At 47.3% G+C, this 26730-nt stretch overlaps 4 protein-coding genes across 5 annotated transcripts in view; 2 read left to right on the forward strand and 2 right to left on the reverse strand.

The window, feature by feature from the left end:
- The first annotated feature begins 137 nt into the window (after positions 1–137).
- Positions 138–7768, forward strand: LOC121596303 (cullin-1). 2 transcript variants are annotated; one of them, XM_041921122.1, is made up of 12 exons: positions 138–406; positions 1112–1322; positions 1444–1529; positions 3316–3900; positions 3981–4338; positions 4427–4690; positions 4776–5120; positions 5187–5318; positions 5388–5469; positions 5548–5674; positions 5756–5975; positions 6045–7768. In XM_041921122.1, exons 2-12 carry the CDS (start codon positions 1266–1268, stop codon positions 6123–6125), a joined length of 2337 nt encoding a protein of 778 aa, XP_041777056.1. In that variant the 5' UTR covers positions 138–406; positions 1112–1265; the 3' UTR covers positions 6126–7768. The 2 variants fall into 2 exon arrangements, with proteins under 2 accessions (XP_041777056.1, XP_041777057.1); XM_041921123.1 differs by lacking the exon at positions 138–406 and adding an exon at positions 477–606.
- A 166-nt stretch (positions 7769–7934) lies between these two features.
- LOC121597533 (translation machinery-associated protein 7 homolog) lies at positions 7935–8552 on the forward strand. Its single transcript, XM_041923355.1, has 2 exons — positions 7935–8051; positions 8136–8552. Exon 2 carries the CDS (start codon positions 8138–8140, stop codon positions 8330–8332), a length of 195 nt encoding a protein of 64 aa, XP_041779289.1. The 5' UTR covers positions 7935–8051; positions 8136–8137; the 3' UTR covers positions 8333–8552.
- On the reverse strand, positions 8539–9563 carry LOC121597532 (dynactin subunit 5). Its single transcript, XM_041923354.1, has 3 exons — positions 9433–9563; positions 9015–9364; positions 8539–8945 (listed from the first exon to the last, which is right to left on the reverse strand). Exons 2-3 carry the CDS (start codon positions 9360–9362, stop codon positions 8733–8735), a joined length of 561 nt encoding a protein of 186 aa, XP_041779288.1. The 5' UTR covers positions 9363–9364; positions 9433–9563; the 3' UTR covers positions 8539–8732.
- Positions 9564–9937: 374 nt separating this feature from the next.
- The window catches only part of LOC121596102 (tyrosine-protein kinase Dnt-like), an 83376-nt gene continuing 66583 nt past the window's right edge, over positions 9938–26730 (reverse strand). Inside the window, exons 2-6 of the mRNA XM_041920748.1 lie at positions 13085–13451; positions 12256–13011; positions 11946–12165; positions 11796–11872; positions 9938–11714 (exon numbers count right to left, since the gene is read on the reverse strand). Of these exons, the coding sequence (XP_041776682.1) occupies positions 11603–11714; positions 11796–11872; positions 11946–12165; positions 12256–13011; positions 13085–13451 (1532 nt within the window). The 3' untranslated portion in view covers positions 9938–11602. The remainder of the gene's footprint in view (positions 11715–11795; positions 11873–11945; positions 12166–12255; positions 13012–13084; positions 13452–26730) is intronic.

Below are 26730 nucleotides of genomic sequence, written 5' to 3' on the forward strand. Positions count from 1 at the left end.
AATTTCGTAACTCACCCTGTTGTGCTGCTTGCCAGCAGGGGCCTTCGCGCGCGCACGGTCACTCAACCAAAGCTGTCAATCCGCCAGCAGGGCGAATGGAGCGTTTTCCCCACACAAAGCATTTCGCTGCCAGTTGCATCGGGCAACACCACAGCAAGCTCTCTCAAGTGTTTTTTTTAATGGCTGTCAGTTTTAATGGTTGGATTTCTCTAAGCTCGAACCTGAAAGAAAGTCATCTTTCGACCCGAAACGGCTTCTTTCTTTCGCGTTACTGTGTTTAATCTGGTGCACGGAAGTTGCCAGCTACAGCTCCCCAGCCCGAAACACCAACGGGCCCCAGTCGCGGTGGCCACATTCAGTCAGCCAAGAGCGTAGCAAATATCAGTCGATAATTACGACGAAACGGGTAAGGAGGACATGACGTTTTTTTCTTCTTTTCTTTCGTGCCTTTCCCTTTCCTACTATGTGCGCCTTCCCATTGTGTGTGTTTGCAACGAATTGCTCCGAACAAACCCGCTTACACCAGACGGGGCGCTCCAATCCCTCGAAACAACGGCGCACAAACACTCACAGGCACACATTCCGAATCCCCTTGGATGTGCGGAGGTAAAGGGAAAACTCTTCAATTTATCGATGGTGATCCGTGATGGATGTTTTTTTTTCTTGTTGGGTGCGAACATAAGTTTTCGTTGGGTGCGTAGGAAATCCTTCTACGACTGTGAAAAATAGTGACGAAATATAGTGCGCTTGCGAACGACACTGATGTAAGAGCAGCGCCCCGAGTGCCTCGCACGGACGGAATAGTGTGAGAAGCACAAAACAAAAGAGAATTGTTGCAAAGCTCGCGAAAATGAAACTAAACCCCCTTTTCCGTTGTCTGACGATGCAAAAAAAAGGCCAGCGATAAGATTCGGTCCCCACTTTCCCAGCTGTGGCTAATCTGTTACCTTTTTTTATACGTTGTTATTTTTTCCATTGTTTTTGTGTGCAACCAACCCACATCGTCACGACACGATGTGCCCTATCTCTTCCTGGATGATGTTGCTGCTGCTACCGACGACGACGACGACGACGACGACGGCTATGGCTACTGCGACGCACAAACACACAGAACGCCCTGGGTCTGTGCCTGGCTGGTTCGTGTAAATAAACCACGTTGGAGTGATTCTTTTTCCACCCCACCTCGTGTAATCGTGTAATTGACGAAACCACACAACAGCACGCAGTAGACGGAAGGAAGCATTGAAGGATCTCTCCCTAATCCAATGTCTAAACTAAACTCCCATGGGGCTACAGGGCTTAAGAATATTAATCTTGAAGAGGTAAGCGTAACAACAGTTATCTGGTTATCGAACAAGGGCTAATAAAACCGTTTCTTTCTTTTCATGATGGACCTTCTGCCCCCCACGTCCGGCATCTTCGTGATGACACTCACTCGCCCAGATATGGACCGATCTGGAAGCTGGGATAAAGCAGGTGTACAAACGGGAGCTCAGTTTGGGCATCGCACGCTACATGGAACTCTACACGTAAGTGCACCACCAACCGGAAGTGCCAACAGTGTCTCGCGCTCTCCGTCGCTCGCTTCCTGCGATCGAATTGTTGTTCCGGAAATGAATGTTGTGTGAATGTGTCAACAACACCGTGCTCGTGCTTGGTGCATTTGTCTGGTTTGGTGTCTGTGGCTGGATAAACACAGACATGTGTGCGTGTGTGCGTGTGTTGTTGTGTTGATGTGTATGGTGCAAACACTGAGATGAAGCAGCAACCGTTCACCCGCGTGTGTTTCCTTGACCCCTTGAGGTGGTTGTAACAGGACGGTCATGAGATAAAAAAAAGCTCAGCAAGAGTGAGTAGGGGTGGGGGAAAAAAGCTATTTGCAAAACAATAATCCTCGCGAGCAATGTGGTGCGAATATTTGGTGCTGTTTTGCGTATTGAACGTGTTGATGTTGATGCTGTTTTTGTATTGTTGTTGGAATTAGATTTTTGCACATCCAATTGCAATAGGATTGCACATCCAATTGGAATTGGTAGGTGGAACTACCCACTACAAAACCTCCCCAGTGCGTTCCCTTGTGCTCTCGAAGGTACTTTCAAAACTTCAGACTTGTTTTGTGTGCATGCGTGTGTGAGTAGTGCAACCGTGTGCTCGTGATGCTAAAATAAGCAAAGGAACAAAAAGCTAGTCTCTCACAACAAGTTCGTAACGAGATTACCAATGCGGAAGAGGCTTGCGATGTTTGCGGTTGTGTCGTCCTATTGGGCTTGCAGCAGCAGAGTCGTCCCCCTAGTGCTTAGTATGTGTGATGTTGTGCATTGTGGTGGGATCAGACAAAAACAACAACAAAATGTCACAGCCACGCAAGACACAACGCGATATAGCGAAGGAAACCCTTTCGCCCCGTAAGATGGTCAGTAATGCGATGGCGAACGGCGCTATGAGAAGTTTACTTTTTCATTGGTCAAATTGGCGTTGAAAAAAGTTTGTCACTGCACAAGCTGTTGTTGCGATTGTGCCTACTCTTTGCTGCGTGTGTCTGTTGCTATGGTAAGCAGCGCTGCTGCATTGAACCCAACGTACGGCAGCAGCTCGAGTGCATCTTTTTTGTCGCTCTTGATCGACAGGACTGTTGGCCCGGCCCTCATGTTGCATATTGATGCGCGCTGGCTGGCTGCACAAACGATCAAAGTGAATTTCATTTCCCTATAGATCAGTGCACTGCCGGCCAGCGTAATGCGCTGTCCGAGGGGGAAGAGGAAGGGGCGGGGTATGAGAAGTGACTGTCGTGATCTATTTTTAAAGTTTCTATTTTCCTGATTGGAATTTTGCCGCTGTAACGACACAAAACAGCGCCCGTTCGGGGTTTGGTGCTGATGGTCGAACACACAGCGCTGAAAGATACGTCGTCGTCGTTGCTGCAGAAGAGGCAACATACTGTATTCTTGCGCTTCGGCATGGCGAGACAAAGCTCGGCGATTGTTGCTGATGATGATGCACTGATTACAAAACAATGAAGCGACGGTGGGGTACGAATGAAGCACAATGGAAGTTGAAATTTGTTTGCACAACTAAATAGAACCGGACACAACAAAAGGCTGCGGTTGTTGGGCATGCTAAGGGAGCTTTAGATGTCGTCGTTCATTGTAGTCTTGGTGTAATGGGTCGTACCCTGTCCATGATGTGCTGTCCACGATGTGACCGATCACCGGACTTGTTTTGTACTCCACAAAGCTATGCTTTTATTGATTAAATGTACAAGCTATGCACTTTAGCGTTGATCACGTCTAATTGACCCTATTTCCACCCTTTCAGACATGTCTACAATTACTGTACGAGTGTCCACCAGCAGCCCAACTCGCGCACGGGCTCGTCGAAGATATCGAAAAAAGGCATCAGCGCACCGCCGGGCGGGGCCCAGCTGGTCGGCCAGGAGCTGTACAAACGGTTGAAGGAGTTTCTCGAGAACTACCTCGTGCGGTTGCACCAGAATGGGATCGATCTGATGGACGAGGAAGTGCTGAGCTTCTACACCAAGCGCTGGGAGGAGTATCAGTTCTCGAGCAAGGTGCTGAACGGTGTCTGCGCCTACCTGAACCGACACTGGGTGAAGCGCGAGTGTGAGGAGGGTCGCAAGGATGTGTACGAGATCTACCAGCTGGCGCTGGTGACCTGGCGCGGCAACCTGTTCAAGCATCTGAACAAGCAGGTGACGAACGCCGTGCTGAAGCTGATTGAGCGCGAGCGCAATGGGGAGACGATCAACTCCCGGCTGGTGTCCGGTGTCATCAACTGCTACGTCGAGCTCGGCCTCAACGAGGACGATCCGCACGCCAAGGGTCAGAATCTGTCGGTGTACAAGGAAAGCTTCGAGAACATATTCCTGGAGGATACGGAACGGTGCGGACATCTTGATGCTTCATTTGGTGTGGTGTGGTCGTCAAGCACTAACGGCGGACTGGTCTTCTTTCTCGTTGCAGATTCTACACGCGCGAGAGTGCCGAATTTTTGCGCGAAAATCCCGTCACCGAGTACATGAAGCGGGTGGAGCTGCGCCTGAACGAGGAACAGAAACGTGTACAGGTGTACCTGCACGAAAGCACACTGGACCGGCTGGCGGAGAAGTGTGAGCGTGTGCTGATTCACAATCATCTCGATCAGTTCCGGACCGAGTTCCAGAACTTGCTGAACTCGGACAAGAACCAGGATCTGGGCCGTATGTACTCGCTGGTCGCCCGCATCAAGGCCGGTCTGTTCGAGCTCAAAGAAATTCTAGAAACTCACATCCACAATCAGGGCCTGGCGGCAATAGAGAAATGTGGAGACTCTGCTGTAAATGTAAGTGAAGCGGGGCTAGTGCGCTTCAGGGTGTAATGCTCAATGTGTTAATTTGTCTCTCGTCTCGCTTTGCCCTCTCTTCCCAAAGGACCCGAAAATTTACGTCCAAACCATTCTGGAAGTACACAAGAAATACAACGCATTAGTACTTACTGCTTTTAACAACGACAGCGGTTTCGTGGCAGCGCTCGATAAGGCTTGCGGCAAGTTCATCAACACAAACGCCGTCACCGAGCTGAGCAGAAGCGCCAGCAAGAGTCCCGAGCTGTTGGCTAAGTATTGTGATTTGCTGCTGAAGAAGTCTAGTAAAAATCCGGAGGAAGCGGAACTGGAGGACACGCTCAATCAAGTGGTAAGCGGCGGTTTTGGGAGAAGAATAATGTTTTGCGGTTTGTGTGGTGTGCGCAAACATTTCAATTGCATTTTCTGCACCGCAGATGGTTGTGTTCAAGTACATCGAAGATAAGGATGTGTTCCAGAAGTTCTACAGCAAGATGCTGGCGAAACGGCTTTGCCAACACATGTCGGCCAGCGACGATGCGGAAGCGTCCATGATATCGAAGCTGAAGCAGGCCTGTGGCTTCGAGTACACCAGCAAACTGCAGCGGATGTTCCAGGACATCGGTGTGTCGAAGGATCTGAACGATCAGTACCGGAAGCATCACGAGAAGCTGCGGGACACGCGCAGCACGACACAGAACGAGATAGATTTCAGCATTCTGGTGCTATCGAGCGGATCGTGGCCATTCGGCCAGGGCTTTACATTCTCCCTGCCCTTCGAGGTACGCGTAAAGGCAAGATGGGTCGAGTTTTTGGAATTGCTAACTGACATTTTGTTCGTTTTGCAGCTGGAACAGTCGGTCCATCGATTTAACAATTTCTACGCCAAGCAACATTCCGGCCGTAAACTGAACTGGTTGTACAATATGTGTCGCGGCGAGCTCATTACGAATTGTTTCCGAATGCGATACACACTGCAGGTATGGTACAGCATGTAATTTTGTATTACCGGTTTGTTTTTAATGAACGTGTTGTAAATTCCAACTCAGGCTAGTACCTTCCAAATGGCCGTGCTGTTGCAATTCAACGAAGAAACGGCCTGGAGTATCAAGCAGTTGGGAGAAAACACTGGTAAATGAAGCTGACTCCGATTTGTGGAACAGAAAGACTTGGTATATATTTATATGTTTCTTTTTCTATTTGCAAAAGGTATCAACAATGAAAATCTTATACAAGTGCTTCCAATTTTGCTGAAGACGAAGCTACTTAACTGCTACGAAGGCGAAGGCAAGCTACACCCAGACTCCACCATCGAGCTGAACAAGGACTTTAAAAAGTGAGTAAACCGAGTGAGTGAGCAAGGGATGCATTCGTTTGCTGATTTGTATTTTTCGCCATTTCCCTGTCGTAAACACAGCCGTAAACTCCGCATCAACATAAACTTCCCGCTGAAGTCGGAACTGAAGGTGGAACAGGAAGCGACACATAAAAACATCGAGGAAGATCGTAAGATACTCATCCAGGCGGCGATCGTGCGTATCATGAAGATGCGAAAGATGCTCAACCACACGCAGCTCGTGAACGAAGTGTTGAATCAACTGTCCACACGATTTAAGCCGAAGATTCAAGTGATAAAGGTAAGTGGCCGGATCCTCTAGCTTTCGCTCCCGTCTGTGTCCCTCACATGTTTCATTTTTTGCCCACAGAAATGTATCGATATTCTGATAGAGAAAGAATATCTGGAACGTCAGGAAGGACAAAAGGATACCTACAGCTATCTGGCTTGATCAGTGATAATTTTAATCAGTAGTGTAGTTATCTAAAACAAAAACACGTATTTTCAATATCAAACATCCTAGCTGAGCGTACGTAAAATACAAAATCCCCCTCCTCCTCTAAAACAGAACAAAGGTGCGCCATTGTGAAAACACCTACAAAGAAGGATAGCAACGTTTAAATAGAAAATAGAGGCAATAGGCGCGATCAAACGTGACGTAAAAAACGCAAACCAACATAAACACGAATGTATCTTGATAAACCATACAGTGTGCAGCCACAGCCTCTCGGCCAAGGAGCGGAATAGGGACACGTTAAAGTAAAAATACCCTCAGACACATCCACAACAGCCAAAAACGGCCCCGGAAGAGTGCGTGCGTGTGTGAACGCACATAAAGAAATAATGATGTGAGATGCAGAGAACTATGTAGAAATGATGTGTGGAATTCTTCAGCTCATAGCTCATGCTGAATGGACAATTCCACCGGAACCGGAAACAATGCCAGTAGCAGCAGGGGCAGCGACTGCAGCTAGCAAAAGGCGTGAGGCGCGTTGGAAGTGGAACGTAAAGGGCAGACAGACGAGAACAGACAGAGAGAGAGAGAGAACAACAAAAAAGCTATAGAATAATAATATTGGTTGTCTGTTTTGTCTTAGTTTGATTTTTGTTTTGAGATTTTAGCAGAATTTTGAAAATGTGACACAAATGTACACACAACACACACATACACTCGCTCACAGAAATGACTACGAACTACGTTTTTGCTACGGACGCACAGCAATCCTCTGTGATGGGAAGAGAGTAAAAGGGAGCATAGGCAATCTGTTTTATTTTGTTCAGTGTCCCGGACTACGCGAGTTGTTGTGTGACTGACTGTTACTATAGTTTGATAGTTTAAAATGTGTGGACGAGCACCACCATATGCCACTCTGTTTCGTTACTCTGTTTTAAGAATGGTTTGACTCCCAAATCTTGTGTTATCCTGCGCTGCTTCTTAGCTTTTGACCCGACAATGCTTGTCCTGGGCATAATAATGAAACGCTTTTCGCTCCGGGAAAGCCACTCCTGCATGTGCGTTGAACCCCCCGGAGTGCTAGGACAGTGTACTTTACAGCGCCTTTTTCTATTCAGCAACTTCTGTCGATGTTAATTTGTGTGTGTGTATTATGATTTTATGTTGCTGCTGTCTGTAAAAACTGATTCTCTTACCATGGATGCAAGCGCGCAGCTACTACTGCATCGAAGGCCCATGTGGTGGAGGGGTACGGGGTCTGTGTCGCATGTACCATTGTGAGCGCTAGTAGGGCAGTACACTACACCCTGGTCGGTCAGTTCCAGATCGCGCGAGGGACAATTCTGAATTCACTTATATTGTGTAGCTTTAAAAGAAGAAAATCCTCTCGGTTCATCTTTGAACAGTCTCTATTGAACAGTGCACCCGATGTTCGAGCTAGGGATAGCTAGAAGGATGAGGAGAACGAGATACAGAGAACAAAGCTCTTAAATATTAAGGACAACTGAGCTGGGAATAGCTTGGTTAAAAAAAGAAGAAAACTAACAGCGAACATAATTCATTACAGAATTTACTTGTGTATGATCGATCCAGTCAATGATGAAAATAAAACAAGGATCTAAACAGCTAGATAAACAGTAGTAATCCCTCTCCCTTCCTCTATTCACGTGTAAGTCAAGTAATGGTTTTCTGAAATGTTCGCAATTTGCTAAACATAAAATTTCTGCGCTTCGTAACGGCCATTGAAAAAATTGCCGTCATTTTTAAATATTTGGATTCTAATTCCGCGAACTGTCAAACAGCATGTCCGCGGAAATAGCACGCCGTGCAACGTGAGCTGTCAACTACGGAACGACAATTAGCACTTGTCAAAATCACAAGCATACGCATTTTCGGGCATTTTCTCTATCTTAACAAAAACAGGTAAATTTCTGTTCAAAAAACGTACCCAAAAGCATATTTACGTGAAGGTTTGAGTAAACCACGACTCTCCAATCCGTTCCGCAGCAATGAGTGGACGCGAAGGTGGCAAGAAGAAGCCTCTGAAGGCGCCGAAAAAGGAGCAGTCCGAGATGGATGAGGACACTGCAGCGTTCAAGGCGAAGCAGAAGGAACAGCAGAAAGCGCTCGAAGCGGCAAAACAGAAGGCTACCAAGGGTGGCCCGCTGCTGCAGGGCGGCATCAAGAAGTCGGGCAAGAAGTGATCCGGCAGCTGTTACCGGAACCGGCGGTTGCTGCTAACCTCCTCATCTGCTGCCACTCAATCCGACATTGGGAGGTTATCCCGGGAGGGGTCGTCTGCCGCCGTTGGATCGCCGTTTAAGTTAAGCCTACAAATTTCCGTGTTTTCAATGCCCGCGCTGACGGACCTGGGGTGGTTTATACACTATTGATAAATAAACATTTTCACTTAACGATACACGATTTTATTGGTTAGCTTGCTGTGAATAAATATATGCCTATGCGCTCGTAATGGTTATGATTCCGCAGTTTCCGCAGTGCAGATGATACGAGTTGTGGAATTGCTGAAAACGGGGGAGTGATGCACATTCCTGCTCACTGCACTCGTGGCACTCTCGGCACGGCCGAGAGTTCAGGTTGCCGTCAGTTGGGTGCCGGAACGAAATGGTCGTAGTAGGATTTGGTAAACTCGATCATCAGATCCAGCATACCGTGGGGCACAAAATCGGGATTGCCCTGGCCACCCTCGATCCTTCCGTCCGCGGTGTAACGCATGTAACTTGCAATTGTTGTTTCCGGCGGCACAACGGCACCATCCTCCACGATACAGTTATCCTTCAGTATGCATCGTCGTCCCTTTGGGAAGGAAAAAGCAACAGAGTTAGCAACGTACCACAGCAAAGCAACTCCAACAGTTCCACTTACTATCACAGCATTCTTGCCAATGTAAACGTAGGAACCGATCGATGCCGCTGAAACGACGGCTCCCTCGCCAATGAACACATGATCGCCGATCTGCAGCGGGAAAAATGCAACACCCTTGCTGAACTGCTTGTACGGTGGCCGCACGACGGAACCCTTCGAGATGACGCAGTACCGTCCGGTGCGGACGGCGGCCAAATCACCACGGATGATGGCCCCACTTTGCACGATCACTTTCCCGTGGAGGACAATGTTTTGCGAGCCGCACAGTACCGTCTGGCGGCTCACCTTGTTGCCGGAAGCTGTTTCCACGTACTCCTCCTTGCTGTAGTACGTGTTCAGGGCGTCCATCGCTGGAAAGATGTGCGCGAACGGTAAGCGACAATTGTTTGTTAGCATATAACATTAACATATTTCATACCAATGATTCGTTTGCGCGTGTTTTACTAGTGGAAATCGTTAATTTATTTCATACATTTGTGTGGAACTAAAACTAAACAATTGCACTTTTCATAACAAATCTACGTTTGTACAGTGAAAAGGTGAGGTCATGCAATGTTCATTTCACCAATACATTGACACAACCGTTTGACAGGTAAAAGAGTAGTATTTTCGGTGTTTTTTTTTATTTTAATTTCATCACAATTATACACAATTTAAATTTCTTAAGTTCAAATCGAAACAATAAGTCTTTTCATAATAATTACCACAACACAAAATTTCTGAATGAGGATCGACCACTGTGCCAGTTATATTGACAGTCGACCAACTGTGTGGTTTTTGTCCAGGCTTATTCATACCAGCAGGGTTTGTGTCCTGGGTCATTTCGTTGAAAAGTAGGAAATTCAAACCTCAACGGAATTTCCCAATGTGATATTCATTTTTTTATATTTCTATCATAAATTAAACACTTCAACCAGAGCCAGTTCAGTTTAATACTTCCTTTATTATGCCAGGGAGTAGTTTGCTAGACAGTTTCTATAACAGGTTTACGATACGTCGAGCGGTTAATTATGACGAAGAAACTGTACCGGAAACAAAGATCCGGATCCGGATGAAATGGGGACTTATGCGGAAGATACAACAAATGGTTTTGATTGATTTAAAATAATAAACAAAATGTACATAACGTGAAACAGTTACACGAAGGAGGAGACGGCGTGTTTGGCCGATTCTTCCTCTCAAATTGGTTAAGAATGGTTCTCCGACCTTACTGTTGCAGTTATTTATTGGTGTTGACATTCGAGCGCATCGCTTACTTCCTTTTATCCTTCCTTTTTTGTTAATCATTGACCTCAATTTCTTGCTACGTTACGTCTGTATAAAAAAGATGTGCTTAGCGACTATCTAGCAAAAATAAATAACTTTTAACTTGCAAACTTGCGCTGTCGGCCTGTCGCTTGTCTTGCTCTTTCTTTTTTCATCCTTCCATTCATCCTTATTGTTATAAACGAATTTCTTACTACGATCAAATTGGTATTATATACAGCAAACGAGACAGCAGAAACGCGTACGCCCCTCCATTTCGACTTCTTTTCTACCGATTAAATAATCTTCTTTCCCACTCGTTTCACACTCTCGTCCCAGCTCTCCTTCCTCTCGATGCACGGAATGGATATGAATTCTTATGATGATGATGATGATGTTGCTTAACCGTTCCCTATGAGATGATTGAAAACGATCGTTCTAACACACTTACAGCACCTAATTACTACAACTCTTTCCCCATTGCTGTTTTCGCTGACTAAATCCCACCCCTTTCCCTTGCGAATTTCCCCCGAAAAAAGCTTAAAAAACTCTACCAGCACTAACAAAAACAGGAACCGGGAACGAATCCGACCAAGACCAAGAGCAAGATCACACTCCGATCGACCGTTTCCGACCTCAAACTCTTTTCCATAATTATTTGGCACGATATATTCACACATTCACACACACACAAACACCTTAGACGACGCTCAATATCCCGTGCGTTCGCCAACAGTTCACCGGCAGTCGTACGGTATAGTGTACGGTTGGACCGACGACTCACTATCCTCGACGCTTTCGCTCATCTCCTCCAGCACCTTCCGGCTCAGGACAGCGAGCGATCCCACCCTGCCACCACCAGCACCACCAACACCATTACCGGTTTGCATGTGCATGTCCGGCGGCTGCTTCCCAATCCTTGGACCAACCGTACGGAAATTCGGAAAACGATGCTGCTGCTGATGATGGTGATGATGATGGTGATGATGATCCTTGCGCCCCTGCTCCTTGGTGAAAGCTTTTTTACCACCCTTCGTACGGTTGGCACCGTTGGCTGTCGTTGCCAGCGCCGTCATGGAGCTCCAGGCCAGCGTGGGCGGCAGCAGTCCATGGCCGATGGCAGCCAACGGTGCCGCCCCGTGTCACGAAACGCCCTGGGCACTGGGCAGCGTGTTGCTGTCGCGGGCGGCCGGCGCAGTGGCGGGGGGCAGCAGGGGCGGGCAGGGCTGTGGTGCGGTTGTGGCGGTGGCGGAGGATCGGTTTTTCACTCTAAATCTAAAGCTTAACGATAGTGCCCGGGGCGTAGGAAACATGTAGAACCGTTGGCCGGGACTCGGCAATCCCTAGACGTAGCGCGTCAGCTGGGCGTAGAAGTCCTGCAGGCAGATTTGGAGCTGCTCGAACGACGGTCGCTCCATCGGCATCATCGTCCAGCAGTAGGCCATTATTGCGAACCTGGGAGATGTGAAGAAGATCAAATTAGTGGTCAATGGTTCAGAGTTTGGGACGGTTGGGGCCTTGTTGGTGAGTACTTACAGCTCATCTGGACAGTTGATGGGTTGCGATAACCGGTAGCCATCGCGGAGATAGTGCTCCATCTCGAATGGATCAACCTGGAAGTAAGAGCAAGAGATCTCTCATTACAACTCCTCTGTATTACATTGATATGACAATGTTCATTCTTACCTCCGCGTAAGGCTGTCGGGCAAGTGTGCACAGTTCCCACATAAGCACACCGAACGCCCAGGTGTCGGACGATTCACTGAACTGCTTGAACTGGATCGACTCGAGCGCCAGCCACTTAATCGGACGGTTCTCACTATCACCCAGGCAGTAGTAGTCACCGGGGAAGAGATCACGCGACAGTGAGTTGTCTGCCAGCTTCACGCGCAACTGATCGTCAATCCTGGAAATAGAAGTGAAAACAAGAAATTCAACATTAAATCCCGTTTTCTGATGCCCTTCAATGAATTCTTCACTTCAAAAGAATACTTACACGCAGTTTCGTGCCGCAATATCCTTGTGAATCACACCGTGACTGTGCAGATGGCCGAGTGCCTGAGCGAGCTGGAGCTGTATCTTAACGATCTGGATCGTAGTAAGCGTGCGCGCTACCGGTTCCTGCAGGAAGATCTTCAAGTTGCGTGTGTTCTCCGGTGCCAGATAGAGCAGGAACGGTGCGGTATGGTCGTCGATCGATACACCCAGCACGGAAAGAATGCCCGGATGTTGGGCACCGTACAGGCTCATGCCTTCGTGTAGCAGCAGCGAGACTTGCACCTGCGATGCGTGTGGTCCAACCGTCTTCACCAACACCTCCTGGCTGTCGTTGTAGCTGCCGCGGTACACCCGTCCGAATGTTCCCTCCTGAAGTAGGCTCGAAAGACGCACACGACACCGTTGTACGGTGAGTTCCGAGATGCGACGCTGTAGCTCTTCCGGTTCGGCATTGGCGTAGATGCGGTTGCGTGACAGGGTCGCAATGGTGGGAGCGATCGAGGGTGGTGATACGATCGAGGATGGCGCGGACGGGGCGTGAGTCTGCAGGCGCTGGAAGCTGGACGTACGGATCGGTTGGGCGTGATGGGGCTTCCGGTTGAAGGATCCTCGCACACAGTACGCTATCATGATGAAGATGGACACAAACAGGATCGCCAGTATGCCACCGATAATGATCGTGATCAGCCCGTTCTGCCCGTTCGAGGCGTTCTCCAGCAGATAAGGATCGGGTTGATTCACATCGGGATGTTCGCTGGAAGATGGCGAATGATAGATTTGGTGTAAAAAGACATCTCCAAAAAAGCCGTTTAAACGTTTATGCTTACCTCATGAGACAGATCTTCTTGCGACGGAACAGCAGCTCGGTGGTATTGCCCGTCAGCGGGTCCAGCGTGATCTCGATCGTAATGGTTACTTCCACCTCGGCCGATACGATGCCACTGCACCTTAAACCGATGGCGAACGTTTCGATGTGCTCGGGGATTTCACCCTGCGTGGAGATGTTCATCGATGGCTTGGGCAGGGCTTCCGGATCGGGCGCGTCGATGTGGATCCGGTAGGGCAGCGGTCGGTCCGCTAGACTTTGCCAGGAAAACGAGATCTCCTCCAGGTGGGCCGGCACCGGTACGGTGAAGTGTAGGGCGTACGCATTCACCTGACCTTCACGGATGTAATAGATCTCGGCACTCAGTCCTGCAAAAGTGCAAGGAAAGCATGTAGAATTAATAAAGGGAAGTGATTGAGAGCTGTAACACTAAACTATCTCCGACAAGTTTTGTAATTTTTCCCCATTTGCGTGCTACGCCAGACAATAGCCTGCCTGCCGACGGCGCATACAGCGGAACTATTTCACATTAATGGCCCACCCGAGCGCGATTACCGCTACTCATAATTCAGCATTAAGCTTAATGTGCTTTAAAAACTCGCACATTAAGATTCTTGTGCCGTGGTATTTATTTCATTTACTATCTTCGTGGCTGTAGGGCATGGCCACCCACCCAGCCACATATGCCACCGCGGGGTAAGCACGAAGCCATAGGGCAGCAGAAATACGTGCCGTTTTTTAACTACAAACAACATAAACCACGACCCAGGGCGAGGATGCAAATATCACAACATTACAAAACAAAAACAAGAAACGTTTAAAAAAGGGAACGAGCCATCCCTTCCAACAGTCTGGTTATTACCATATCACCCGCCATTTCGGTCCTGGGAACCATTTCACACCGGTCGGGGCCAGCCCCGTGCGCGACAATTATCGCCCAAGAATTATGAGGCGTTAGTGTGTTGGCCGCTTAATGCGACAGTAAGCTGCTATAAAATAAATTTTAATCCGCTCAAATTGCATCCGCCGGTGGCTTGTGCAGTTCTTTTTTCGCCACTTTTTCCCCATCACTGCTCCGCCTCTTCTCTTCTGTGTTGATACTGCTGCTGCTTCTGCTGCCTTTCGGTGGCTTAATCTCGGTGCTTCACCATCTTGCTGGCGCAGTTTGTTCGCTGTTGGTGGACTGTTATTTTATCGTGCCGGAATCAGCGCCGGTTGTGGCGAGCGATTCCAATAGACAACTCAATAGCTGCAAAGCTGCAATTTTCGGGGTCTGAAATTATCACAAACACTCCTTCTTTCCCCCATAAATCAACTGATAAATGATGTTACTTCCCCCGAATAAAAACGAAAACAAAGTGGCACTAAAGAAAAAGGCACGCGTTGGTAAAACAGGTCACTTGGATCGTACCGGTTCACAGCTAACAATGTTGCTAATGTAGTGCGATCGTAGCATGCTGAGGAGGGAGGTAAATTTTCCCGTCAATTAACAGGCGCACGCGGTCGTCGGTTCGCGGCGTGCGTTTTGTCATCCACCACCCACGTGGTTAGCGCGCACGCAAGAGAAGATGGGAGCGCAAGAGCGAACGGGCGCGCGCGAAAAAGCACATTAGACACGGACCGGTGAAAAGCAGCATTGTGCGTTGTAAAATCGTTTACTTTAACCTTTTCACCAGCTCCATTCAGCGCTTTAGTTTATTCCGTTCGCGGTCCAAATCGTACAGCTTCCGGCCGGCGTCTAAAAAAAAACCACGCAGTCACGCTGTTTTTGTTGGTTGGCTGTTGTGTGCGTGTGTGTGAGTTTCTTTTTTCAATTTACGCAGTGAAAAGTGAGCATGCCAGGGGGGGGGGATAAAAAGTGAAATAAAGAAAAAAAAAACCATCGCGGGCATATAAATCACTCTGCCAAAAGCTGTGCGGAAAACTGGGTAACTTCCGAAGCTTCAACAACACCTTGGGGACGGGGGATAGGGAAACAGAAAAAAAAACGTGGCGACATTTAATGATGCATACTCTCACAGCCCCTCTCGGTTGGTCCCAGGCCCGGTGGCACTATTTGTGCAGACTTTGGGGCGCCGGACGTCGCGCACTGTTCTTTTCGCCCTTTTCCCACTGTGAGTGTAACGGTGTTTGGAATTAATTTTCCTCCCGCGTGTTGGTTGGATAGGAAGAGATTTGTTTCCCAACGTTCGTGTTTGGACACGAGTTTCTGGTTGAAGCAAACATTAACAATAGCACGAAGGCACGAAAGCAGGGTGATGAGATGGGTGGAGGGGAAGTAAAAATGTTTTTATCTAATTAAATGCACTAAACGGGATCAGGCCGGGTGGCGAGTATGGACGACCATGCTGTGTTTGTCATCGTGATGGAAAATAATTGTTCATCCAAAGGACACGGTTAAGCAAAATGGTGAAGAAAATCGTATCAATCCTGAAACTCGGTTCGCAATTGCGTGTGTGAGAGAAACAGCGAGAGAGAGAGAGAGAGAGAGAGAGAGAGAGTGTGTATTAAAGCCTCCAATCCCTACCGGTAACACCCTTTTTCCTGGGCCAGACACCGTTTGCAGCCTCCCGGTACCCGGTAAGATAATAATAACAATTCACCAGAAAATTGAGAGATAATCCGATTAAATTTAATAAACATCGATGGAAAGGTTGGAAGCGAGGAGGAGTGCGCTTAAAGGGATGAAACCGGTTGACACCGCGATGACGGTGAATCGGAACTAAATGTGTTCACCACAGCACCAAGAGGACCCATGACAGATGGGAGATGCATCCGCAAGGGGTCACAGGAAAGGGCGAAAAAACGAACGGGATTTTTTAGGAAAACCGGGGGGGGGGGGGGAAAGGGGACTGAGATTTGGATGCTAATGTGAGGATTATGCAGTTGCGAGTGTGAACAGCTGAAGGAACAATACAACAAAGAAAAACCCCGAATGTGACGAATTTTAAACTCAAACAAACTGCGCTTGATGAATGTTGATGCGGATAAAGCAAATCAGCGATAAATCGAAAGCGTACACAACAACAAACAACTCAATCACAGGGGGAATCGGTTTGGGAATCCATTTACGGACAATACTGCGTCTCTATGCGCCGATTGTAGTATAATTGGAATTTGACACATTGAATGAGAAATATTTGAGTTAACAAATTTGAAAGAAAATAAATAAGATCGTTAAGGAGGTGAGCTACACATCACTAAGAAATGCAATCGACAATGGGAAGGCACAGTTGGAACAAACAGCGAGCGTGCGAGAAAAATGCTCAAATTCCAATCCAGCAAAACTGTCGATCAAGAGAATTGATGAATTTGTATTATTTTTTTTTATTCAATCTTCTTCTGCACTCTATTCACAAAAATAAGGATGCCATGAAAAAGGACACTTTGCGCCATGGTAACGCGCGCGCGGGTAGTGCTGGATGATGGAAAAGGGAGCATGCTGAGAAGGTAAATGGATGCCGGAGTGAATAACTACTGCAGCTGAAAAGGAATCCTATTGAAAACGGTTCGATGAAGCATAAGAAACGCGGCCGAGAGCTATTGTTGTTCCCCATTGGCACTTGCATTTGCCATGCACACACACACACACACACTGTATAGTGTTACGATTGTGTGTATGTGTGTTTCTGCACGGTGCATGCAATAGTTTCGCTTATCGTAGCTAGAGCATGGGAAGGTATTTCGTAATTGAATTTTTATTCATTATCACATTCATTTGAGTGAAATTTTAGATTATTTTGGAGCTTTTTCGGGAGTTTTTCTCCTATTTAACCACAGCACGAAAGGGCATACCTTCCCATCAGATAAGCGCCTGCATTTCGGGAACAACAATAGGACTTCATGCTTGCGCAATTTGCGCAAATCGTTGCGCGTTTTTGCGCTGGTTTCAATTATAACACGCTGACCACACGCCATTATCACTTGGTTCCATTTATGATTGAGTGTAAATGCAACTCGATAAAAGCAAGATTGGGATTCGTATACGTTTGGCCGTTTTTTGAGACCGGTACGAAGGACAGATGTGAGAACGGACGGCGCTGAATGCAGGTGAATGCCGGTGAATGCCGGTGAGGCCACGACCACGTTTCCCAGGCTGATAATCTTCCGGAACGGAATCGTTTTACTTCACGCTCACGGTTTGTGTGTGTGTGTTTTTTTTTTTGCTCGCTTTTCGGTAGATCACTTGCTGTAGTGTAGTGCTGCCGTCGCCCGTCTGTCCATAGAGAAAAGGTGTGAAATACGCTATGTTGCGGTGCGAATCATTGTTTTACAGTGAAAATAGAGGGGAGAAGCAGAGGAAGATAACAAAAAAATAATCCCGGCCTTGGTAAGTGAATTCTATGGAATCCATTTCCGTCCGTGCAAGAGTAAGCAAATCCGCGGAGGAGAGGAAAGAAATCAACCGAACAAAACAATTGAAATGGAGCTTAACCGTGCATTGTTCAGAGAGATGAAAACAACAACAGTGTGGAAAAAAGTGGAAAAGAAGAAGCTGAAGAAAAGCCCGGTCGAGGTTGTTTTATTAGAACGTTCTAATAAGATGCTCGAACAATGCACCGTTTTGTCAACACGGGAGGGATGCGTTGAAGAATAAGGAGTAAGGAACAACACATCGAAGTAAAAGTATAACACAAAAGCAAAACAGAAAAAAAGGATCCAGAGCAGGTATAAAAGTTCAAATTTACGAGCAAATAAATGAAGCGAGAAGAAATCAAAAAGTAAGTAGTAAAAAAAAGGGAAGAATAGACAAGGGTACAGGGTAAGCGTGAAAATGCAATAATAGAAAACCAGGAAGCAAGAGCCTTAAAAGCCGAATAAAATCCAAATTAAAGAAGCGAAAGCCGGGCGGCACACGTTAGTTGACGGCTTTCAAGTAATTGTTCTATTCTTTGAAAGGGAAGCAATATGAGACCGGGTTGTACATGAAAGAATTAAAGTAAAAACAATGTAAAAGCCTACCAAATGAATATAAAAAAATAAGGTAAAAACATATCGATTTTAATCATTGTGTAACAGATAAAGGAACTAAACACAGATGGTACCTGTTAAAATCTCAACTAACAGTTAAGTAAGAAAACCAGACAACGAAAATAGTTCATTCATTCTCAACCATTTGAGCATGGTTCGCGATATTCGACGGGAAAGTTTATCCTAACTTTTGACACACCAAGTCCACACCATTCGCCGAAAGGTAAGTCGAAGGTAAAATCATCACTTTTGCAACTCTTTTGCAGACGGCTTTTGCGCAGTCTTTGGTGACGGTCTTTCCCGAACCACGAATGCTTGTGGTGTGGTGATGGTGGTGGACGGTGTGTCTAGTGCTGATGCTAATTTATAATTTAAAAACTTTCCTCTCCAACCACCATCGTGGTTCCAAGCGTCTCGTTTCTTATCGGAAACTATCATTTGCATTTATTCCCGAGTTGCATTATTCCCGACCCGCCCGACTTTGTTCTTACAATTCACACTTTTGCTTGGAGAGTACTGAGTAGAGTAAGACTGTGTCTTACCACAAAAAAGACTAGACGAGGGATTGCAGCTTAAAGATTTAAATACGAAATGTCACGCGGGACGGTATTTTGTCTGACTTTCTTGAGCAAACTTCCCATCAGTATCTTCACACACCCGGTCTTCAGGCTCCCAGTGTGACCGCAGAAATTAGTGGAATGATTAATTACACTGACAGCGATAGCCTCGGACTGCATGGGACGGATCTCTTCGACAGGCGGGCGAACGGTTCCGTGGCGTCACGGTGGCTCGCATGTGTCGCATTGCTGCGAGCCATGCGATCGCAATGCTGGCGATCGAATTGGACAGACAGCAAAAGCCTCCAAGGCGCCCTCTCTGGTGCTGTAGCATTTCCTGATGCTGCTTCCCAACTTCATTTTCCCCTCTCTCTCTCAGTTTTCGGCACACAAACACAACCCAAGAGGAGAAATACGCTAAATCAGATCCTCGTGCGCGGTCGTGCTCTGCTTTAATTAGAATTAATTGCTTAATTTCCTTCAAATCATGGCTCTCCGTGCGAGGAAGGCAGAAGAGGAGAATTATGGACTGTCAGCGGGAAAATTTATTCCATTCACATAATACATTTCTGCCACGCTGGGGACGTTAAAGTTGCGTTTCTGTGACATGTTTACCCTTATGCGAAAGGGCTTGTGCTTAAAAAACAACGCATTGTGGGAAGAATCCTTTCAGCTCTCGTTCTCCTTTTTACGATCGCGTGATTACGAAAAACATGGATTTTGAATGGTGCGGAGAAAACATAACGCCCCCTTTTTATGTCCATCCAATCCGATGGAATGCGGCGAATGGGCAGAATGGAAAATGATTTTCCATTTTAATATGCATAGATGGTACGGTTTTCGGAAGATAGTTTTTATCCCTTTCGCACCCCCTCCTGTTTGTACCTTTGTGTGTCCGTGTGGCGCTAATGTGCCACTGGGAAAAACCCGAAATGAGAATGAGCGAGAGAGAGAGAGAGAGCGAGAGAGAGAGAGAGAGAGAGGTTTGGACGAATGTCTGTTTGCTGTAATTTTCCCCCGTTCGTGTTTTTCCCCCAGCGCCACCCAATGCTAGCGGTCGTGGTTTTGTGAAGGGAGGCAATGAAGGAACGAAAGAGGAGCGCATCTTTTCAATTAATTTCTTCGTTTAATTAATTTCATTCGGACAGTAGGGTTTGTGCTAGGGAGCGGTCCGATTTGTGGCTTTGCGAATTGTGGGATGCCGCCGGCCGGAGGGGACCATGAAAAACCGGACCATGAGAATCGCAACATAAGTGAACTCCGCTGGCAATCATCACCCGGTGGTAGTCGCTGTTGAGCGATTGTTTCTCAACCGCGCTTCTCAGCGGCATGGGGCCAAATCCAAACACTTTTTTTGGACTTTCGGTCCGATCGCCTTTCACGGTCCACTTTAGTTTGTTGTGTCTGCAATCTATCACAAGTTTTGCACTTCCGTTTTGCAAACGGTGTGAGTGAGTGGATCGATATGGTCAGCTAACGGAAACGGCTGAAATGGACGTCCGTCCGTCCTTTATTTTGCATTAGTCTTCCCGGGATGACCACAACATCTTTTTATGCGGTTTTGCATGCATGTGTTCCCGGTTGTGTCTTGTTGCGGTCTTGTGACGGTTCCTTAGGGTTGCGGAAAACTGTGCTTAATCTCACGCTTGGAACGCCATATGTTTGCGTAATTAGTCATCCGGTATGAAAATGTAAGAAATTCGATTGAATTGTCCCTGCAGACTTAAGAAATGGTTACAAAAACTGAACCACAATACCCGAATGAATGCATGATTAATTGCATACCGAGCGCGTGAGAGGAATATTAGGTGGAAAACACACTGGATTAGAAGAAGGATAATAAAACTTTACGTCTAAAAACGAATGGCGTAATTATACCGTTCATTATTCTAGAGGATATATAGGAAGACAATTCCTTGGCAGTTGTGATACATCTAAAGACACACAAGCACACGTTTACTCTAAGAAAGAGGACACGTTTTCTCCCTCATTGAGTCGGCAAATCGTCCATCGACAAATTGGTGCAGGCTGCACTAATTACACCCTCCCAATCCTGGCTCCACCATCCATCTATCCACACACACACACACACACGCCATTGAGCGCCTCATGGCCCTTCCGCGTGCAATTATGCTACTGCAGACGACCCAAGGGTGGGGCGCATTCAGTTGGAAAATCTGTCCGCCCATCGTTAGCTGTGACTATCGCCTTTGATTCGACTTTTTCGCCGAAGAATAGAACACAAAACGGTAGGAAAGGAAATTGGGGGGGGGGGGGAAACTCCACCTCTTGGGGTGGGTCCGCCGGTACTTAGAAATTGAGGGAGGACACTCGTGAGAGCATCGTTTCAGGTTTTGCTAATAATAATTAAATTAGAACCGACAGGGCAGTGACTTGGGGGCATGGGAGACGAGTGCGTCCCTTGAAGAATGGAAAGCTACTTGGTCTTTTGCTGTCGTGAGAGAGAAAGCAAGCAGTCTGTGGGTCACAAAACATAAATAGCAAAGAGCGTCGTCGTCACCTTCTTAAAGGAGCTGCGTGCCCTGCCGGCAAACGATGTTAATTAAATGCTACACATTTCACTTCTGCTGGGGCGGGAAGGGGACGAGCTTCTTGAATGATAAATTCCTTCGCAACACACGCACGCGTTTGAGCAGAAAGCGGTAACGGCAGAACGGGCATGATGCTTTGGTGGAAATTAGTGTGAAGTAAAATCATCTTTCATCGAAATTGACAGCGTGGGGCGTGTATAAACTGCTTGTTTCGCTTGTTTTCATTAGAAGCCATCGCTAAAGGCGGGGGGCTTACACCACGCCTTGCTATGATGATGTACTACTACCGGGCGTGTGAAATGTCGCGAAAGATGTGTGCTCTGCCGTGTGCCAAAATGTGACGGCCGTGTGCCAAAATGTGACGGCCGTGTGGCCGATGATGACGTTCGCTTGACATTTACATGGGGGAAAAGGTTTTTGCCAAGATATTTTAAGCTTATTATGCGAAGAAATTATGCTGCCCGCGGATGACTCGGGCACGCGAGCCGCGATGGGATGGAAAGTGGTCGCTGTGTGACGCATTCCTTCACGCCACGCTGGACAGATTCTTGTAATGCGCGCCGAAATTCCGCAACAACCATATCTCCATGGTAACGGGCAAGGGAGAGCAAGTAACTAGGACGACGACGACGTGTCTTTCTGCCCATTTGAAGCGCCTTTCTTCGGTTTCGGGCGTCCATATCGCCACGCCAACGCGAACACGGGACGTGGTAAGTAATGCGCTTTGGGACTTAGTTTTTCGCGTTGTTTCGCGGGCTACCCAGCCCGCTCCCCCCCTGAAAAGGATCTCGCTTTCCTGAGCGCTTAAAGATACGCCAAATGAGAAAAAGTCCAGCGCGAAGAAAAGCGTACCGAATGGACACGGGTTGGGGCCCCCGATGGGGACGACGCGGCGTGATGCTGGAAAATTGTAATAACACAAAAACTTTTGCCTTGCCCAGTTTTTTTCAAAACCGGTGGCTGGCAACAAGGAGAGCCGGCTGAAAGAATGCTGGTAACGAGCGTCAATTGTCAATGATTTTCTTCCGAAATCGTTCGCGAAGCCGTTTAGGGAAGCCGAAGTGGGGGACAGTCGGGGGTGGCGAGTGTTTCAGTCAATAATCTGCTCAAATTTAGCACACAATCGAAGAGGCAGCATGTTGTTTGGTTTGGAGTGAAATAATTTCGTGCTGGAAAATGGGATTGGGGGACAAACGAAAAATCCATTGCCGCCGGCTCAATAAATAGCATTTCCCAAGAAAGCATTTGATGGTAAGCTGAGAGGAAACTGTCCCACACTCACTGCTGTTTCAGGCAAACAGCGAAAGTTTAAAGTGAAAATATGTGTAACAGCAACTTTAAGCTTTGATTTCCGCCATATTTGTCATATCAAACAGCAAACCCCCGGCACAGCAACAGTTTGTCATCAGAAGTGCTGCGTGGACGGCAAGATTATTACAAAAAATCCTCGATCGAATGTAAACTTAATAACGATTTGAAATGCAAACAAACCGACACATTGCTGCGCCTATAATCATCGCATCAAACGTGTAATTCTGACGCAAAACACCAAACAGAGCACACACCGAGGGATGAGTGTCGAAAAAATTGTAATGAAATTGTTAAATCACGCACCCAACCGTCACCCTCAGTGCGTGCAACGGTCCATATCATTCCCGCCACAATCCACGCAACCGCGATAGCCGTACATCAACCAAGCGATATCCCTGATACGTGCGCTGTACGCAAATTCGATTACAAACCATCCCCTTACACACGCACACGTACACACAGGCAGTCATCAATCGAACGCGTGGGGGAACATGTCCTTGCGCGCGCGACTGGACCCTTCTGGACTTCTGGCCCCGGTTTCGGTTTCCGGCGGTCCAATTTCATGGTTCGTTGCCCTCGGCCGAAGCAGACATATGTGTGCAAATAGACGGCGGCATAACCTCAGCTAAATACAATTTCATTGAGCATTTCACGAGAAAAATGTAATTACATTACGCAGGCCTCCCTGGTATGGTCCGAAGCACGCGGAATCATCACACCCCGACAGTACAAGGATAGTAATGGGCGAGAGGAAAACAGGGCGCAAAAACTGCGCAAAGATGCCCGAAACAAATGGTCGCCATGGTTTTTCGGGGTGCCCCTTTGTTTGTTAGCAAGGGCGATTAAATTATCGCAGTGCGCTAACACAGATTGAGCAGGCCTTGCATGGGATTGCTTGTTAGCGGCTTATAACAACGCACACACACACCCCAAAAGCTGTCGATAGTTTTGACTCATATTTAATGGTAGGTGTCCTGTGTCTTTCCTCTCTACTGTGGCGGCTCTCGGTGCGTGATTGAGTGTCACAGTTGACAAGGTGTTGTTGAACAATCTTTGGGAGGAGTGTTTCCTTTGCTACCGTCACGGTAGGTGTGCTTTGGCGCGTTCATAATTGCGCCCAGTGCGTGAGCTCACACCCCTCCGGAACTTTCACGCCGATGCTGGTCGGGGAGAGAAATTTGTAACGGTCCGTTTTAGCACGCAGCGAAAAACAACATGTGCGAATTTGCCATTTTATTCTTCCTCCAGTTTGCTGGCTCGCTGCAGTTCGATTGCAGTTCAATAAAATTGCACTCTGAGTGAACCTGAATGCATTCGGGGTGGATTCGGTTTTTCATTGTGTTTTGGGATGGAAAGGCCTTTTCATCCTCCGAAAGCGACACAGTGTCAAATTCGATGTGCGATGCCTCGACTACGGCCTCCAATGATGACGGTGATGATTGAAGTACCGACCGAGGCACTCGATTTGGGCCATTTCACCATTTGTTCCACTCAACCAACACCCCAAGGAGTGAGGAGGGACCGGCCGCAGACCGTTTGCACTCGTGTGATTATAATTGATGTCCGTCCGCCGGGCACAATCGGAAGATTGAAGTGTCTTTCAGGCCACTGCTTGAACGCGAACAAAGGACTCGCGCGTCGTAAAGCTAACGAGGGACCACGGATTTGTGTGAATGGAACAAGCGAGGGGAAACAAGAACACTATTTTGCATGGAGTGTACGGGATCTTGAAAACGATCGTTAGGTGGGAATAGAGCGCGTCCATAGAATTGGTAAAAATAAAACAATTGATCAACACGATTTCCCTGTTGCGGAATGGTGCCGATTATCCGTCACTGTTGATGGTTAACTTCACAGCTTCCGGGTCTGTGGTTGTTGCTGTGGCGTACAATTTCGATGCGGGATATCGGAACACTTGAACAAATGCTTGGATTGCAAGCGGTTGGATGAACCGCATCTACCAAAGCGGTTTAAAAAAATAGACTACAGAAACTTTTCATTCCACTCTTTACAATGTGTGGAACGCATCCGTTTTTTGCCGCGCAATAAACCCACCGCTGCATCAGGCTTGTGTAATATAATTAAGAAACAATCAATTCCAGCTGCATCTGGCGGTCGGGCATCGTCGTGCTGGTTGAAAATAATTATAATGAGTAGCAATTCATTTAGCGTATTAATGCAATTCGTTCACCGGGACCGGGGAGGCCTGACAAAATGTGTGTTGTATGTGCTATCGTCCCTGTCCGTGGGATGAGCCAACAGCCATTTCCCAACGCCGATGGGGGGGTTTGGGGTGAAATACATTCATCGATTCATGCGAAACCGAACCGGACGAATGATGGCAGATTAAAGCCAACCACCGGTCCCCGATTCGGCCAATTAAATTCCGATTTTCAGGAGAATCTTTCGACAGGGAAAAGGATAATGGCAATGGCGATACAGCTTTTGTGTTGGGTTGCAACTGAATATGCTCTTTTGTGTGCCATTTTGTTATGAAAGATGTAGGATGAAAACGCTGTTCAGCTGTTCATTATTGGAAATTTAATTATGTGTGGTATTAAAATACACCGATTGCTCACATTACGCAATATTCTACACCGTTGTCCCAGCTTTAAGCATATTTTTTTGGGGAAATGTACCTTCCATTGTGACGGTTTCCAAAACCTCCGTTACGCTTCATCACGTACAGCAATCAAACTGCCAACCAATAACTAATGCCGTGATAAATATATGTGCACACTGTTTCCCCAAAACCCGGAATGTCCCAAAACGGTACGGGACAGATGAATGTGTCAACCCGTTTGACACCTCCCACGTGCCACCCCACTGTGAAACGTGTGACAAGTGATGCGAAATTTATGCGCATTGCATATCGCGAAACTGCATCACAAAACTGGCAACACACCACCCCGATTCCCGATGGCCATGGGCGAACCGGGGAAAAATTATGTAATTTTAATGCCATTCAAACTGGTGGCTGGTCAGTGCCCTCGCGGAACCCACCCTGTTCTCCCTGTTTTTGGAAGAAGAATTGATTGAAAAGTGCTTGGCCGTCGAATGGATGCTCAATTTACCCGCAGAACGAATTGGGCCGAGGGAGCGCTTTGTGTGGCAAATGGTTCCATAAAATATTGTTGACTCATTTTACGAGCGCTTCCCGAGGACTGCCGACGGACTCATTCCGGTGGGCACTGCATGCCTTCTCATCCAGTTTTTGTTGGCAACTCGTCAAGGCAGTGGTAACATCTTCATAGTACTGGGGCTGTGGTGGTTCATGGCAGCAACACAGAAAACACCCCCTGAACTAACCTAGACCTCTTGTGTTCCCGATTACCCGAAATGTTAGGGCAGAGATTTATGGCCAACGAGGCGAACGCGGGATCGCGCAGCTGAGTTCAGCTAGAATCACGTCTTCCGGATAGGTTTCACTCTCTGGGTAGGTTTTTTTTTGTCGTTCCCTCTCTCTCTCTCTCTCTTCTCGTTGCCGTTTCGTTCCTTTGCGATCGACCGTGGTGACCGGTAATCCGATTAATTTAATGACTTGGGAACGAGACTGCGGATAGGTTAGGTGGTCGACGACGACTAGGTTAGGGTTTTGGCCCTTCCATCTGTCCTTCCCTGCGTCCGGGGGACGACGGCGAACACCGAACAGGCACGTCCACAGGCTACTCCAGGGGCAATAAATTAGCGCTCCGTGGTGGGTTTTATGCTCTTTTCCTTCGACCGTTTTGAGATGCACGTGGGTTAGAAACATCGGCACATTGTTTTTCCACCGACCCAAACAATCCTCAATTTGAATCTGCATGCACACACACACACACCAAGGATGAAATCGGTGCTCGATATTTTTCACTAACTCCTCCGTACGACTTCCGGCCATCAGCGATCTGCGTTTCGGAAGATCGATTCGGGCAGTTAGATGAACGATTAATTAAAGAACACACAGCGCCTTGAGCTCAACGCCACGTGCTAGGGCAGGAATTGAAATTTCCTTCACTTCTCAGGCGTTCTGGCGGCCACCTTACACACCGCTGTTTCAGTGGGAAGGGACGTGAAATTTGAAACGGCAACGCATTTAGGACAAATAGACAACCGGTGCATACCGGTGCGTAACACGGCTGGAAAGAATTTTTATAACGTTCCTCCTCCAACAACGCGTCTTTCGTACGCGCATTTCGTTGAAGTATGCAGTGTTTTTCACACCGCACTAGACCTGTGTTTATTTTTATGTGCTGTGCTACTGTTTTTAATTAACC

This window comes from Anopheles merus, chromosome 3R (assembly GCF_017562075.2).
Source record: "Anopheles merus strain MAF chromosome 3R, AmerM5.1, whole genome shotgun sequence".
In the NCBI taxonomy this organism is placed as follows: domain Eukaryota; kingdom Metazoa; phylum Arthropoda; class Insecta; order Diptera; family Culicidae; genus Anopheles; species Anopheles merus.